A 14,717-nucleotide genomic window follows, 5' to 3' on the forward strand; every position below is an offset into this window, starting at 1 on the left:
CAGAGCTGCCCGTCCGCCGGGCCTCAGTTTCCCCATCAGCCCCACTGAGGACTGGGTGCCAGCGAATGTCCAGAGTGCCGCACAGAACCGAGGAGCTACCGATGCAAACGCGGCCCCACCTCGGCCCGCGCCCGGGTCCCAGGCCCACGGCTGGCGCGCTTGGGAAAGGGAATGAATCCCCGTCTCCACCTCTGTACGTGGGCGATGGCCGCCCTGCCTCCGCCTCCGAGGGCTGTGGTGGGTCCAGCTGGCTGTGCGCCCTGCAGGCGGGCATGCCCTCAGGCCCCGGGGCCAGCTCTGCTGTTCTCCGTGCTCCCTCCTGGTCAGGAGTCTGGTCCCCAGCAGCTCCCACTTGCTTGGGCATATGCGCGCTCCTCTCCCAGGGGACCCTCCTGCTGGCCAAAGGCTGGCGAAGGCCCTTTCTGGGCTCCCGAGCATTCTGACGCCTCCACCTCCCACCAGCACGTGGGCTGCCACCCAGACCAGCCACCTGCGGCTGAAAGAAGCTCTAACAACTAGGGCCCGGCTCCCACCTAGCTGTCCACGGTTTCTCCTCCCTGGTGTCCTGGCCTCCACCTCAGGCCAGCTCCAGGGGCCCCCGTCCCACTGCAACCAGCCTTCACCGCTCCCTGCAGTCCTACATCCTGCCTCTGAGCCTCTGTTCCTAGTGCCCTTGCCAGTCCCTCCTCTGGCAATGTCCAAGGCCACCGGCTCCTCTTCCCAGCCTTCCACCCGCCACCTCCGAGCGGCCGGCCACCACCTCCTCTCAATTCCCTCCACCACCCTCCACTTAGCACATGTGAGGCCAGCATCACCCTGATACCAAAGCTAAAGACATCATAAGAAAACTACGGACCAACATCCCTGATGACGGTGGACATCGAAATCCTCACCAAGTATCAGCAAACTGGTTGTACACCACGCCAGGTAGGATTCAACCCAAGAATACAAGGTTGGTTTAACGTTCACAGTTCAGTGAGTATGATACATCAGATCAATCGAATAAAGGACAAAGATCATGTGATCATCTCAGAACAAAAAGCGCTTGACGAAATTTGGCAATCCTTCATGATAACAACACCACTCGACAGACAAGGAACAAGAAAAAACTTCCTCAACCTGGTAACAGGCTGCGAAAACCCCAGAGCCCACACCACACTCTGGTGAAAGGCTGTGCTTTGCCCTAAGGTCAGCACCAGGCAAGGACACCTGCTCTCACGACTGCTGTTCGTCATTGTCCCGAAGGTTCTAGCCAGTTCGACGAGGCCAGGAAAGGAAACAAAAGGTATCCAGATTGGAAAGGAAAAAGTTAAACTTCACAGATTAGATTATCATGTATATAGAACACTCCAAGGAATCCATAAAAAATGATTAGAACTAATAAACGAGCTCAGACTGGTGGTAGGATAGAAGATTAATACACGAAACTCAGCCACATTTCTACATACTAGCAAGGAACAATCCGAAAATGAAATGAGTTATTTCTCTAAGGAGTCCTGCACCCCCCAGCAGCTAGCACAGCCCCTCCAAACACCAAACACACTAGGTTGTCACTGTCCCCCATCCTCACCAGCTCAGGCCCAGCACAAAGGGGGCACCCAGGGAGCCCCAAAGGAGGCACGGAATGTTGACCCTGGTGGGCACTGGGGACGGCAGTTGCATAGAAGGCACAGGAAGCCGAAACGGAACCCCTGTTCCGGTTCTACCTGGCACGTGAGCGGGGACAGGGGCAGCTGCTCTGAGGACAGAACCCACTGCTCCTGGCTCCACACCTGGGTGAGGTTGAGGGAACAGTCAAGGTGGCCCACATCCCCACTCCCGTTCGGCTCGATGGCCAGGCAGGCTCAGGCCTGCGAGGGCCTCACTTTCACCTGGCCACCATCCCTCTGTGGGCGCGATGAGGGCTCCTAGGTGGCCACTGACTGACTCTGGGTGGGGAGGATGGGCTGTGATGGGGCCAGGCTGTGCTCTGCCTTCGCCTCCCCTGGGACTAGCCAAACTCCAGGGACAGATGCCGACATCCGCAGCCCCTCTCTCCACAGGACGGACCCCCAAAGGGAAGCCCATCCTGACACCCCAATATCCTCTGGCCACCACTGGCCCTGCCCTGCGCCAGTGGGTGAGCTAGGTGGGCTGGCACCCGACCAGAAGGCCAGTGCCAGGCCAGGCTGGGGCAGAAAGGGGGAAGTGGTAGCCGAGGGTGAGGACGATGACAGGTCGTGGTAGCCAAGGTAACCACATAGCTTTTGGGGACTTTCGGCCCAGCTCACAGATACCAGCTCTACTGGAGCCCAGGGAAGTTGAGGGGAGTCTTCAAGGGGCGCCCACACTCCTGGCCTGCCTGGCCTCCCTACTGTGTGCCTCAGTGCCCATGGCATCACCCCAGCCCCAGTGACCTAATGGTTAACCTCTATTCACCTCAGGGGCCCCCAAAGGCCTTCCGGCCAGCTCAGTGCAGGAAGCCTCAGTCCCCTTATCAGCAGGGACAGAGCCCCGTGGGGCCCCCTCACCATGCCCACTGAGCCACCTGGCGAAAGCTGTCAGGGACAGTGCCGGAGACCTAGGTTCAGATCCCGCCAGGCCCGTCCACCACTGGGCCTCCTCCTCCTCCGGTTTACTGTGGGCACTGAGAATCTGCCCCTCAGTGTCCCGACACCCAGCAGCACAGCGATACGCCCGCCTTCGGAGGCCTGAGGTCACCCAGGAAGCCGGCAGCAGAGTCCGCGCTCACTTCCAGGCTTGCTGCGCTGTGAGCTCAGAGGGGCTGCCTGGACACACACGTTCTGGGGACACAGGTCGGTGTCGGCTGGCCGGCCTGGTGGTGGCTGCTGGGCTCCGTGAGCCCTTGCAGCAGGTATGTGTGCACACGTTTGCACTAGAAAAGGCAGGTGCTATGGATAGACTCTCGGTGTCTGCTCTGTGCTCATCCTCCTCCTTCTCTCAAAGTTGAGACTGGTCCAGGTGACCCGAGGTACAGGGTGGGGGCAGAGCAGGCAGGCGGAAACAGTTCCATCCCACAGACAGCTGCCACCAACTCCCACAAAGTGCAGGCTCTGTGGTCCCCGCTGCCGTGGGGCTGTGTGCTCTGGGGGAGTGGGGTGGTCATCAATGCACGGGCCCACGTGTGAGCTGCGGGTCTGCCCACCGGTCAGGGTCACAGGCATGCAGACAGGATGTGTGCGACAGCTACACAGCTCGAATGTGGGTTCTGCACGCGTACCAGTGTGTGTGCACGGGTGTGCGCGGGTGTGGGCCCGGAGGGCTGGGCTCCTGCGGGCTCTCCTCCCTGACACCTGCAGACACGGCCCCGGCTGTGGCGAGGGAGCTGGCGTCTCGCGTGACCGCAGTGTCAGGGGTTCCTGTCAGTGGTGACCAGGCAGGCTCGTTTGTGGAAGTCACGGGGTGCAGTGGGGCTGGGCTAGGCCAGGCCCCCCGATGTAGTTATCCACACACTCATCGTACTCATGCATGCACTTACACACTCATACTCATACGAAAGCACACACTCATACACACCCATACTCACATATACTCATACACTCACCCATACACGCTCACTCCCATGCACACCCATACGTGCACCCGCTCACACCGCATACTTGTTCACACACGTGCACACCCAGTCACACATGTGTACACACTCATTCACTCGCTCACACGCACACACGCACAGGCTCCAGCGGCTAACAGGAACCTGCATGGGTGGCCCCCGTGCCCTGGGCGGGCAGCTTGGACACAGGTCAGAATCGCCTCCACCCCTAGCCCACACCGGCCCAACGCCAAGCTCCACGTGACCTGAAGTCACGCCAGTTCGGGGCTTTACTCCCATTTCACAGGCTGGGACGCTGAGGCCGGGGGGGGCTCCGGGACGCTCACCGCGGGCCAGCTCTGTGCTGCTCGGGGACATGTCGTGCCATCGCCCCAACACCCTCCAAGGCGAGAACCGGTGTCACCTCCACATCACCGACCAAGACGCCGAGGGTCAGAGAAGCTGAATAACTCACCCAGTCACGCAGCCAGTCGGGGGGAGTGCTCGCTCCCAGTGGGCGCAGCCACGGCCCGTCTGGCACTGGCACGGTCTGGCACTGGCACGCAGAGGGCACTCGGGCGGGGGCGGGGGGTGGGGTGGGGGGCCCAGCGCCTCCCCGCCAGCTCATTCGCTCTCCCCTTTCACTTTCCCTCCCCTTCCTCTTCCCAGAATCTCTGTCTACGAAAGAATCAAAACCAAAAATCTACGAAGGCCAGGGACCCGCCAGGCCAGAGGGAGGGCCACCGGCCAGGCTTCGCAGGGCGAGCCCAGCTGCCGGCGGGTCCCGACACCCCAGCTCCTCACTCCGTGCCAGGCCCCCCGAGCACCGCGCTCCTTGGGCAGGCAGCGAGAGGTCACACGGCTCTGCTGCCCCTCAGCACACCCGCACACCCGCACACATTCACGTTCACACACACATTCACACTCACGCAGTCACACGCTCACACGCGACGCGCGCACACACGTTTGGGCCAGGCCCCACACGCCAAGGCCACCCCGTCAGGGCGTATGGCAGGAGGCTCCCTCCGACCTGGGCCCTCGCCCCAGGAAGCAGGCTCCGGCCCCCCAGCCCCCGCCAGCTTCAGGCTGAGCGCTCAGGGACCCATGAGCCCCCGCTGTGACCCCATCGAGGGCCCCAGCTCCCACGGAGGGCCTCGCAGGTGGTTCTGCAGGCACCGGGCTGTCGCCGCCTCCTGAGAACCGATGCAGAAAACCCCACTGACCTGATGGCACAGACCCAGCACATAGCTCTGCTGCCTGGCGCTGGGCTGGGGACAGGCGTCCCGGGGCCCAGTGCGGCCATGTGGCTCAGAGACCACGGGTCGGGGCCGCGGACCACATCCCACAGGCAGCCGCCCCTGCGCAGCCCGAAGCCTGGCCCTGCTGCATCTGGAGCCCGAGGCCACCGGGGCTTCCTCTCCCCCGGGACTTCCTGTTGCCGGAGCCCGGGCAGCCCCGGGAGCCGACACTTCCTGCCTGCCGCCCCGTGAGTCCCAAGGCCCAGTTGCGGCCTGCTGGGCTTTAGCAGCCCCTGCTTCCGGCCCCTCCGTGGTCAGGGACTGAAGCTCTCCAGGCCCCTGGGAGAGCCCAGCTCTGTCCCCTGGGAGGAAGCCTCCCACAGGTCCCTCCGTGGCCACCTCTACATACTTGGCTTCTCCCTAGCAAACCACTGACGCCCCTCAGGGTCAGGGCGTTAGGCCCAACCTCCGCCCACTGAGAAGCCTGGTGCTTCCACCCCCCACGGGGAGCTCACCACCCCCCACAGTGCTCCCTCCAGCACCACAAACAGGACAGCTGGCTCTGCCCTCGGGGGCCACACAGAGGGGCTATGCCTCTTGCACCAGGAACCTTTCAGGTGGTCACCTCTCTGCCCTCTGACACCAAGGGACCAAGACACAGGCTCCAAGCCCGGGCCCAGGCATGTCCCCATCACCCTCCCGCCTGCTCTCCCGCATTAGACGCAGCCGCGGCGAACGCGGGCTTGCTAGACAGCACTTATGACCTGGGTGCCGAAGACTGAAGACCGAAGACAGCTCCCTCACTCCTGGCCCCGCCCTGGGCCTCGCCCTGGGTCCCGCCCAGAATGCTGATGCCCAGGCCCGCTCTGGCCCGCCACGCCCAGCTCCCTCCCCTTCCCAGATCCAGTCAGGAAGCTGGAGAGCAGGGCTTCAAGCCCAGGCCCTTCAGCGCTGAGACCCCACACCCCTTGCCGCTCCCCCACCCTTGGGTCTCAAGGTCATATCCATCCCAGGTAGGATCAGCCAGAGTAAAGAGTGCTCTGGGGCTACCTCGATGGCAGGATTTGAGGGTGACAGGCCACAGGGCACCTGGGAGTTGCAAAGGACTAGTCTCATCCACGGGGTTTCCTAGGGCACAGCCCCCATAAGCAGTTGTGCCAGCTACCCAGCCGGCCACATACCTGCATGCTGGGGCACTGGAGGAGGGTAGCCCCCAGGCTAGAGGCCTCTGCCAAGTCCCCGTGCCACCTGGGGGCCAGCTCGGGGCCACAGACATCCCGGAAGGCGAGGAGCTGAGGCTTTTGTGTCTGAGTGGTCCTCTGGGTGGGCTCAGCCACCCGGGAGCCCCCGCTGTGCCAACCTTTGCGTCCTCGGGTGGCCGAGGGCAGACCATGCCTTCGGGAGAAAGCTAGCCATGAGAAGACAGACGGTGCTGGCTAGGGTGTGGCTGGGGTCCCTGCACTGGGCAGCTCTGGTATCTGCTCCCCAGGGCCGGTGCCTAAAAGTGCCGAGGGACTGCCCCACCATGCGGGATGCCATGTTCCCACTTACCAGGGTGGCTGGAAGCCAGACAGCAGGGCCGGGCAGGGGGCAAAGGGTCGGCCTGAAAAAACAGGGAAGGAACCTTTCACTCTGGGCTCCTGGGGTCTGCAGCCCACGCAGGAGCGAGGCAAACACCCGGCACCGCGCTGCCGTTCCTGACCGCACCCGTGCTGATCGTGAGGACACTGTGGTCCAGAGAGGACCACTGGCTGTGCTGATGGCCAGGAAACGGAGGCGTGGGGACTGGAACCATGTCCTTGGGAACCCCGGCCCCCGCTCTCCCACAGGCACCCAGAGACCCCCGTGCCCAGCCCGGTGCCCACCTGCCACCTTCAGGGGTGACTCAGGCACTGAAGGTGCTAAGGAGGGGCTGCTGGACTCAGGGCGGGTGCTGAGCCCGGGTGAGGCTGGCACCCCCTCTGGAGAAAGCCTCAAGCTCTCAAAATGAGACGCACCGGCCGTCCCATGGGGCCCCGGCCACCATGGTCAGCCCGAAGATCCACCTGCCCAGCTCCCCACCCCCAAACTCATTCTTCTCTCAGACCATGGGGCTGCAACCCACCTTCCAGCTCAGGGCTCCAGGTCTCCCCGAGGACTCGGCACTGGGCCCCACCTGGTGGGACAGAGGGACCAGGGGGCCCAGAGGGCAGGGTCACCCGGCGTAGTGGGCTGAATGGGGATCCCCAAGGAGATAGAGCCAAGTTCTGATCCCCAGGGAACTGTGAACGTGACTTCATTTGGAAAAAGGCTTTTACGTGTGTAATTAAATTAAGAATCTCATCCTGGATTTGCCAGGTGGGTCCTAAATCCAGTGGCAAGTGGCCTCGTAGAAGACAGAAGAGAAGACAAGGCAGGTGACATGAGATCGGAGTGACGCAGCCACAAGCCGAGGGAGCCGAGGGTTGCCGGCCGTCGCCGGGGCTGGAAGAGGCGGCGGGGGGGGGGGGGGGAGGGGTCCTCCAGAGCCCCTGATCTCGGACTTGCAAGAGCTGTGAGAGGTAAATTTCTGCTGTTTTAAGCCCCCAGCATGTGGCGCTTTGTTGCAGCTGCCGTGGGAAACTATACACACACACATGGGAACTCGCCAAAGTCCTCCCCAAGACGCAACGCAGGCTTCCACTCACATCCATCTCAAGTCCTTGGCCTGTCGTGCGGGAAGAGGCTAGCCCTGCGGGCAGCGCCCAGTGGGCACCCAGCTGGATGGGGCAAAGCTGAGCTGGCCTCCCTGGATGTCCACAGCCCGGCTCAGGCCTGGCTCAACACCTCCCACCCCGCCCAGCACGGAGTCAGACACCCCCACAGGCCCACACCTGCCACTCCTGCGGGTCTGCACCCTGGCATCTGTTCACACCCCAGCCAGCCCTCCCTTGGCTAAGTCAGGCCCCTGAGTAGGGGCATGCCGGCGACCTGGCTCAGAGTGGGGATCTGGCCCCTGCTACCTGCTCTGGGCCCTGTCACTCTCCAGGACCATGTGCCTGTCCCAGAACATACAATCTGCTCTGCCCGGAAAGTGACTGTCTCCAACAAACACCCCCTTATGCTTTAAGAACAGAACCATCTAGAACCTCGCCCCTGCCCCAAAATCTGCAAGTCAGTGGCACAGCCCCGCCCACCAGCTTCACCACCTGTGTGTCCCCAGCACTCCGCATGGGCCCTGCTGTGGGCCAGGAGACAGACCAATGGATGGACAAGTGGGTTCAGTGTCCTGTCCACACGCACAGCCAAACCCGCGGCGAGGCTGTAACCAGCACATGCCTGGACCGTCGCTCAGAGCCAGGGTGAAGCCTGGTCCTCCGCTAGAACTGACGGCCAGCATGCCTGCGGCCGAGGCCCACCCGTGCCCCAGGACCTCTGCGCTGGAGCCGGCCAGCGTCCCCGTCCGCAGAAGACGGAGGTGTGCTGGGCTCTAGGAGGCGCCCGGGGGCTTCTCTGGCTGCCCGGGATGGAGGCCGAGGCAGTCTGGCCACTCGTTGTCCGAGGCCGAAGCGAGTTAGGAGAAGTGCAGGAAAGGGCCTGGGGTTCTGCGGGTGATGGCTAACCTGGGGAGGGGGTTCTGCTCTGGGGCCCCCGGCGCTCGAGCTCCATCCCCACAGAGGACTCGTCCCCGATGCCCTGCCCGCCCCGCGGCGCTCCGAGGGCATCCTCCCCCCGGCCGCTGTCTCTGCTTCAGCAGACGCTCCGCAGGCGGCAGCCTCACTCACGCCTCGGAGCAGGGCTGGCCCTCGGAGTCAGGCCACACCAGCAGAGCCCCCCAGCAGAGCCCTGGACAGAGCCGGCCCCGGAGGCGGCGGCCGTGTCGGGAGGGAGGAGGGCTGGCCGGGGCCCCAGGCCGGCGGGGTCCCTGTCCGCGGAGACAAGCCGTGGTGAGCAGCGGGTGGGCCTGGGGGGCGGGCGGGCCTCCAGAGTTGCTGGCCTGTGTCGCTCCTGCCTCAAACCACAAACCAGCAGAGGCATTTCAGGATTCACACTTCAGTTCTTCATGACTCTGACAAGGCTCCACCTTCTGATAACTTGAGAAAACTCTCCTGAGTGCTGCTGCGTGGGCCCACCCCTGTGTTCCCGGCCCCTCCCCACGGATGCCCCACCCGCCTGAAGAGGCTCATGGCCCTGCACCACAGCCAACCTGGGCACCCCGAGGCCCCAGGCCCTGCACAGGGTACAGGGTGCCACGCTCGAGAGCGGAATCTGTCCACATCTGCTGCCATGAGACGCTGGCCCAGCTGTATGACCTTGGCTGGCAGGACGGGGCAGTGGGCAGAGTGCAGGCTTCCCTGGGGACAGGCCAGGCCCCTCCAGCCCTGCGGCCCGCTGGGCCTGTGTTTTCTCCTCTGAAGAGTGGGGCTGACAGGTCCCGGGGGGTGCTGTCCCAAGGCCCCCCAGCATGGCTGGTAGTCAGGGTCACTCCGGGGCCACCTGGCCCCCGGTTTCCGCCGGCAACAGCATCATCACGGCCACGTCGGGAATGGGAGGGCTAGACCCCGGAGCCCTCCGGCCCACCGCGGCCACCTCCTGAGCAGCATTCCACCGAGGGGAGGTGACAGACACGCTTGCCCTCCGCGGATTAGTCGACCTGGACCGCCATCCTTTCTGCTCCTCGGCCCCTCGTCCAGCCCGCACTGCCTCGGGGCTGGACCCCACTGCCTGCATACAGAGCCCCTGCCGTCCTCCCATGCAGGCCCCGCCCACGTGCAGGGCCCCCCAGCTCCTGGGGTCTCCCACTGCCGCTTTTTCCATCTGTCTGATGCCAGCCTGCGCCTCCCTCGACGTTGGCTCCGCCCCACGTGCCCGTCCCCGGCAGTGTGCCTGGCATGCACTGGGTACCTCCTGCAGCACGGACGGTTGGCGTCCACCCCACTAGCTGGACAACCCCAACTCCACAGTCCAGCTCATGGGGTGTCTTTGCTGAACTAAACCACTCCCCTTGCCCCCAAGCGCTCCTAATTCCCAACCCTGGTGGGGAGGAGTTCTGGCTGCACGACAGCCGCCCGGCTCTGCCGCCCCGAAGTGACCTCAGCCAAGCCCTTGACCCCCTCCAGTCTCAGTGTCCTTGCCCACAAAGCAAGGCCAGCAGCCTTCACCGGCAGAGCAGGTGGGGTACCCAGACCGCAAACCCCAGAGCTCCAGCAGCTGAGCCCAGGCTGCCCACGCAGCTGACCCCGCAGGAGCCCAGGGGATGTGGCGGGCAGAAGTCTGTTAAGCGCCTTTGCCAGGACACCCAGAAGGGGCCCGACCTCCCCTCTGAAGTCAGTGAGACTGACCCAGCTACAGACAAGAACCCCCAGAGAGCAGGACTTCCCCAAAGCAGCTGCCCAGCCTCTCCCTCTCCCCGCGGCCACTGTGCTCGGCACGTGGGCCACGAGACCACTCCAGCCCACGCAGCGCAGGCTCACTGAGCACCTGGCCTGCCTCCCCAGCCAGACAGGGGCTGGGGCCGGTCCCCTCAGGAGCGGAGGCTGCCACCATCTCCACCTGCGGATGCCAAGGCAGGGCGATCGTGAAGGCTGGGGGCACTTTCCTTCCTTCTGTCACCTCTGGTGACAGGAGGACCGAGCCACTGGGCTGGGGCAGGGGCAGGAAGCCCACCCCAGAACGTCTCTTCAGTGTTACTGTGTAGCCCACTCAGTCCTCAGCTGCCCAAAGGTGAACCTTTGCTCTCTGGACCAGGAAGGTGAGGCTGAGCGGGCCGCAGCCCTGGCCACCCAGCCAGCATTGGCCCTGTGACCCAGGGCCCGGGGCCATCCCACCCATTTCCTACCAAGCCTCCTCAGAGGGGCAGAAGGCAGAGGTGCCCGAGGGCCTACCCGTGGGAAGGACACGGCTTCCACCCAGAGGGCAGCTGGAGGTCGGCTCTGGGCTCTGCGGGGAAGGGCACACGGGGCGGCCACGCCAAGCGGAGATACGGGCATGTGCCGGCCCGTCCTCCTGCACTCGGAGCTGGCCTCTGTCCTGACCTTACCCCCAGAGCCCACAGGGAGTCGGGTCAGGAGACTCTGCCGGCCACGGGCCCCAGACCGAGCCCACTCGCCGCTGCTCAGGGCAAGGCTGGGGGTGGGTCTGGTGCTCACCCTGGAACAAGCTCTGGCAAAGATGCAGAACCTGGCCTCAGTTTCCCCATCACGAACGCAGGCTGTCCCTGGGCTGCTGGGCTCAGCACTGTGAGAAGTGCCAGGCTGTGTGGACAGAGGCTCAAGTGTCCCTGACACGAGGAAGACCCTACCCACTGGGCAGCTGACACGCTGAGGCCAGAGGTCGGCACGTTGCCCATCGCTGGGCGGGGCGGGGCGGGGCGGGAGCTGTGGGGCCTGTCTGTGCCACACACAGTATGACCCCAACTCCCAGACTCCGGTGCTGGAGGCAGTCAGGGCGCTGCCACCTGCCGGCAGACACCACACCCTTCACCCCGGAACCCCAGCTGGCCTCGCCCTCCATCTGGGGCTCCCAGTCTGCGGGGGAGGCAGCCACCTCTGACTCACGTCCTCGTGACAACCGTTTCGCCCAGACATGGTGACACATCAGCCAGCGTTCTGGGAAGAATCTTCCACATGAAGTGGCCAAGCAGGGAGAGCGTGTGGAAAGTATCTTGGATCAGGAACAGCTTGTGCAAAGGGCCTGGGGTCAGGGCAGGAGGCAGCAAGTGCTTCAGACAGGAGGGGCAGAGGCGGGTCCATTCCAGCATCTGGTCAGGGCCACGCACCCCGCTGGGCATGGATGGGCTCGGACCTGATCACCTGGGCTGATCACCTGGGCCGAGCTCCCAGGCCAGGGCACCGTGCAGGCCCGGGCTCCAGCCCCAGCTCCTCTCCCTTGCACTGGGGACCTGCCACAAGTCACTTCACTCCCTGAGCCTCGCTTTCTCATCGCCCGCATGGGCTTGTTGGTGATAGCACCCTGAGGACCAAAGGAAGCAGCTCACTGGGACTCCGCCACGGCGCCGGGCCCAGCGCTGGGTCCCAGGGACCCTGGGAGTGGAGGGCGCCCTGCTCGCCCTAGAGCCCAGTGAGGTGACGAGGGAACGTGGTGGGGATACTGAGGCCATGAAGCTCGTGCTGGGGTGGGGGTGGAAGAGGCGGCCAGAGAGATCCGGCCCCACTGGTCCTCGTGGGAGCCAAGGGCAGAGGCCAGAGGTCAGCCAGGACAAGCACACTGTGCGGACACCTGCTGTCTGCTGTGCGCGCCCTCCACACTGGCAGCCACCTGCCGGGGCGTCCCGGGGGGGGCCACCGGGGACACCGGCCTCGACCTCTGAGGCAGCGGTGGCCTCGGCGGCTCTGCCCTCTGTTCCACTACTGTCTCCTTCCTGTCTCCCGGGCCACGGTGGCCCCCGCAGGGCACACGGCTCCTGGGCACTTCACAGCATCTCACCGGGTCGGGGCTCCTGACCCAGGGCCAGCACGTACGGCGCCTGCTGGGCTCCCCTGGCCAGGGGTCTGACTGCCCGGGGACCAGGTGTATCATCCGTCGGGGGCTCTGGCCTCTTGCCCACCCGCCACCAGCCGCGAGCCCTCAGGCCACCGTCGGCACCGCAGCGTCCCTGCCCGTCCACTGGCTCCAGCGTCCTCGGGGTAGGTGCCTCATGTTTACTCCACTTACCCGTTTGTGCCTGATGTCGACATCGGCGAGCTGTTCGCCAGCATTTTTCTTCTTTGACACTCGATTAATTTTTACCGAGGTTTTGATCGCACGGTCTTTTACTTGGGGCCATCTTTTATTCCTGAGTCAGTTTTAGGTTGGCCTCAGGAGGTGGCACATCTGGGCCGGGTCTTGTCCTCTCGCTGGCTACCTGACTGGGGTCGCCCGCAGGCCTGGAGAGCGGCACCCAGGCCACGGGCCAGCCCCTGTGCCTGGGCCGCGGCAGGCAGGGCCCTGGGGAGCAGGCAGCTCCCAGGCCTGAGTCTCTGGCTCGCGGAGGCAGGGGACAGAGACAGGCCGAGGAGGAGGGAGTGAGGGAGAGGACCAGGAAGAGGCGGACGGCAGGGCAGAAGCGGGAAGCCGGGGCAGGCCGCCGGCCGGCTGGGTCACTGAGAGCAGCGTGTTCCTCCCGGTCTGGGGACCCGGGCCTCGGCGCTGGACCAGATGACTCATGGCCACTGGCCCCGTCCTCGCCCCTCGGCACGGGCCCACGGGGGGCCTGGCTGGCCTGACCGTTCCCAGGCACCCTCACACTGCCCCATTGTTCGCCGGCCCAGTGCGGAGAAGCCTCTGGCAGCGGGCCTGGGCTGGCGGGAAAGGGGCCCGGCCGCCGCCTCCCCTGCCACTCCCGGTACGGCCTGTGCCCAGCTCCCGACAGACAGGGCACGAGACAGGAAGAAGCGGGCGGCGGGCAGGAAGGACTCTTCATCCGCCCAGCCTGCCGTCCTGCCCACGGCCCACTTTCCAAGGCCAGTGGTCTGGAGGCTCCCTGCACTCCGCCGCCCCTCCCATCCCTCGCCCCAGCCCCTGCTTCCTCTGAGCCCCGGTCCAGCCACAGCAGAGAAGTGACTCTCGAAGGTGACTGTGCTCAGTCTCAAGGTCAAGGCCCTCTCCTGGTCGCTGCTCAACCCCATCAGACACCTCGACAATCTTCCCTACCCGACAAACTCTCGCCTGACCTTTGGTCTCAGCTCACTCTCGAAGGTGACTGTGCTCAGTCTCGAGGTCAAGGCCCTCTCCTGGTCGCTGCTCAATCCCATCAGACACCTCGACAATCTTCCCCACCCGACAAACTCTCGCCTGACCTTTGGTCTCAGCTCAGTTCACCCCAAGACACCTGCTGATGTCCCGCAGTGAGGCGTCAGGTGTCCCCAGGTGGTCTGACGGGGCACGGAGCCCAGGACAGGGCTGGAGAAGAGGGCCTCTGGTGGACACTCAGCGCCACAGCTCCCTGGGGACTCCAGGCTGGGCCCATAGCCACCGCAGCCTCAGCCTGTGTGAGCCCCATGACCCGGGCTCTCCCACCTGCCCAGAGCCCCACACCCCACCCCTGGCACGGGGGTCCCGGACCATCAGACCCCCCAGGCAAAGCGCCCCCCAGCCCTGCCACCAGCCCGGAGGGGCCACCTCAGGGCCATCATGCACAGGGCGAACGCTCTCATCTGGTGGTGTAACCGAGGATCCCACAGGCTGGGTGGCTTCTGGAGGTCAGCAAAGCTGGGAACCAAGCTTCCGAGAGCCGGCCCCTGAGGACTCCCCCTGGCCGGGGGCCTGCCACGGGGCCGGGGCAGGCTGCACTGGGTGGGGAGGCAGGCATGGCTCAGTGGGTGCTATAGGGACACCACCCCTTCCCAGGGAGACAGCCATGGGGTCACAGCACTATTGGCCAAAAAAAGCCAGCAGAGAAGACAGGGGTGGGGGCAGAGTCGGCACACCAGGCAGCGCTCCTCCGTCTCGCCAGCTCTGCAACCCTGGCCCTAATGGCCACTCCGTGGCGGTCACGGACACCACCCTGGTCAGCTGACCCCTCCCCCACGCAGGCCCAGCCCTCCCACAGGTCTCGCCCAAGCCTCCTCAGCCACTGCTTCAGGGGCTGGGGTCTCTGGGACGGACCCCAGACGGAGCTTGGAAAACAAACTAGCCCCTGCTCAAACGCTCCCTCGCCCTGGGCCCGACCCCCACCCTCCCTGCCTCTCCCTCGGAGCCTCCACAGCGGCACACTGCCGGACCCTCGGCCTGGCCACTTCCTGGTCCCACACAACCCCTCCCGCACCATTCTTGGGAGTGGCCCACTGGAAGGGGCCCAGGCCGGCAAGCGGGTGGGTGGGTGGATCGACGTGGAGGTCTCAGGCCTGGGCCGGAGCAGGCCGGAGGGGGCCGTCCCCTCCAGCGACCTAAGACCAGCCCTGAGCCAGCTGCCCCCTCAGCACCCGGCTGGCAGGAACCCCAGCTCAGGGCAGGTCCTCCCAGATCCTCCTCGGGGGCCAGGGGGGCCTGTG

General features: G+C 65.0%; 1 protein-coding gene across 5 annotated transcripts in view; it reads right to left on the reverse strand.

The window, feature by feature from the left end:
• Positions 1-13,206, reverse strand: part of SH3BP2 (SH3 domain binding protein 2) — a 25,213-nt gene extending 12,007 nt beyond the window's left edge. The window contains exons 1-3 of one of the 5 annotated variants that reach the window (XM_025051828.1): positions 8,349-8,835; positions 6,872-6,922; positions 6,319-6,370 (exon numbers count right to left, since the gene is read on the reverse strand). In XM_025051828.1, coding sequence (XP_024907596.1) covers positions 6,319-6,370; positions 6,872-6,922; positions 8,349-8,394 — 149 coding nt within the window. In that variant the 5' untranslated portion in view covers positions 8,395-8,835. Of the gene's footprint in view, positions 1-4,752; positions 5,594-6,318; positions 6,371-6,871; positions 7,239-8,348; positions 8,836-12,399 lie in introns of those variants that run through there. The other 4 variants (XM_025051829.1, XM_006919031.3, XM_015594826.2 and 1 more) reach the window with 4 other exon arrangements.
• Positions 13,207-14,717: the final 1,511 nt, after the last annotated feature.

Source organism: Pteropus alecto, unplaced genomic scaffold (genome assembly GCF_000325575.1).
Source record: "Pteropus alecto unplaced genomic scaffold, ASM32557v1 scaffold5, whole genome shotgun sequence".
Lineage (NCBI taxonomy): Eukaryota > Metazoa > Chordata > Mammalia > Chiroptera > Pteropodidae > Pteropus > Pteropus alecto.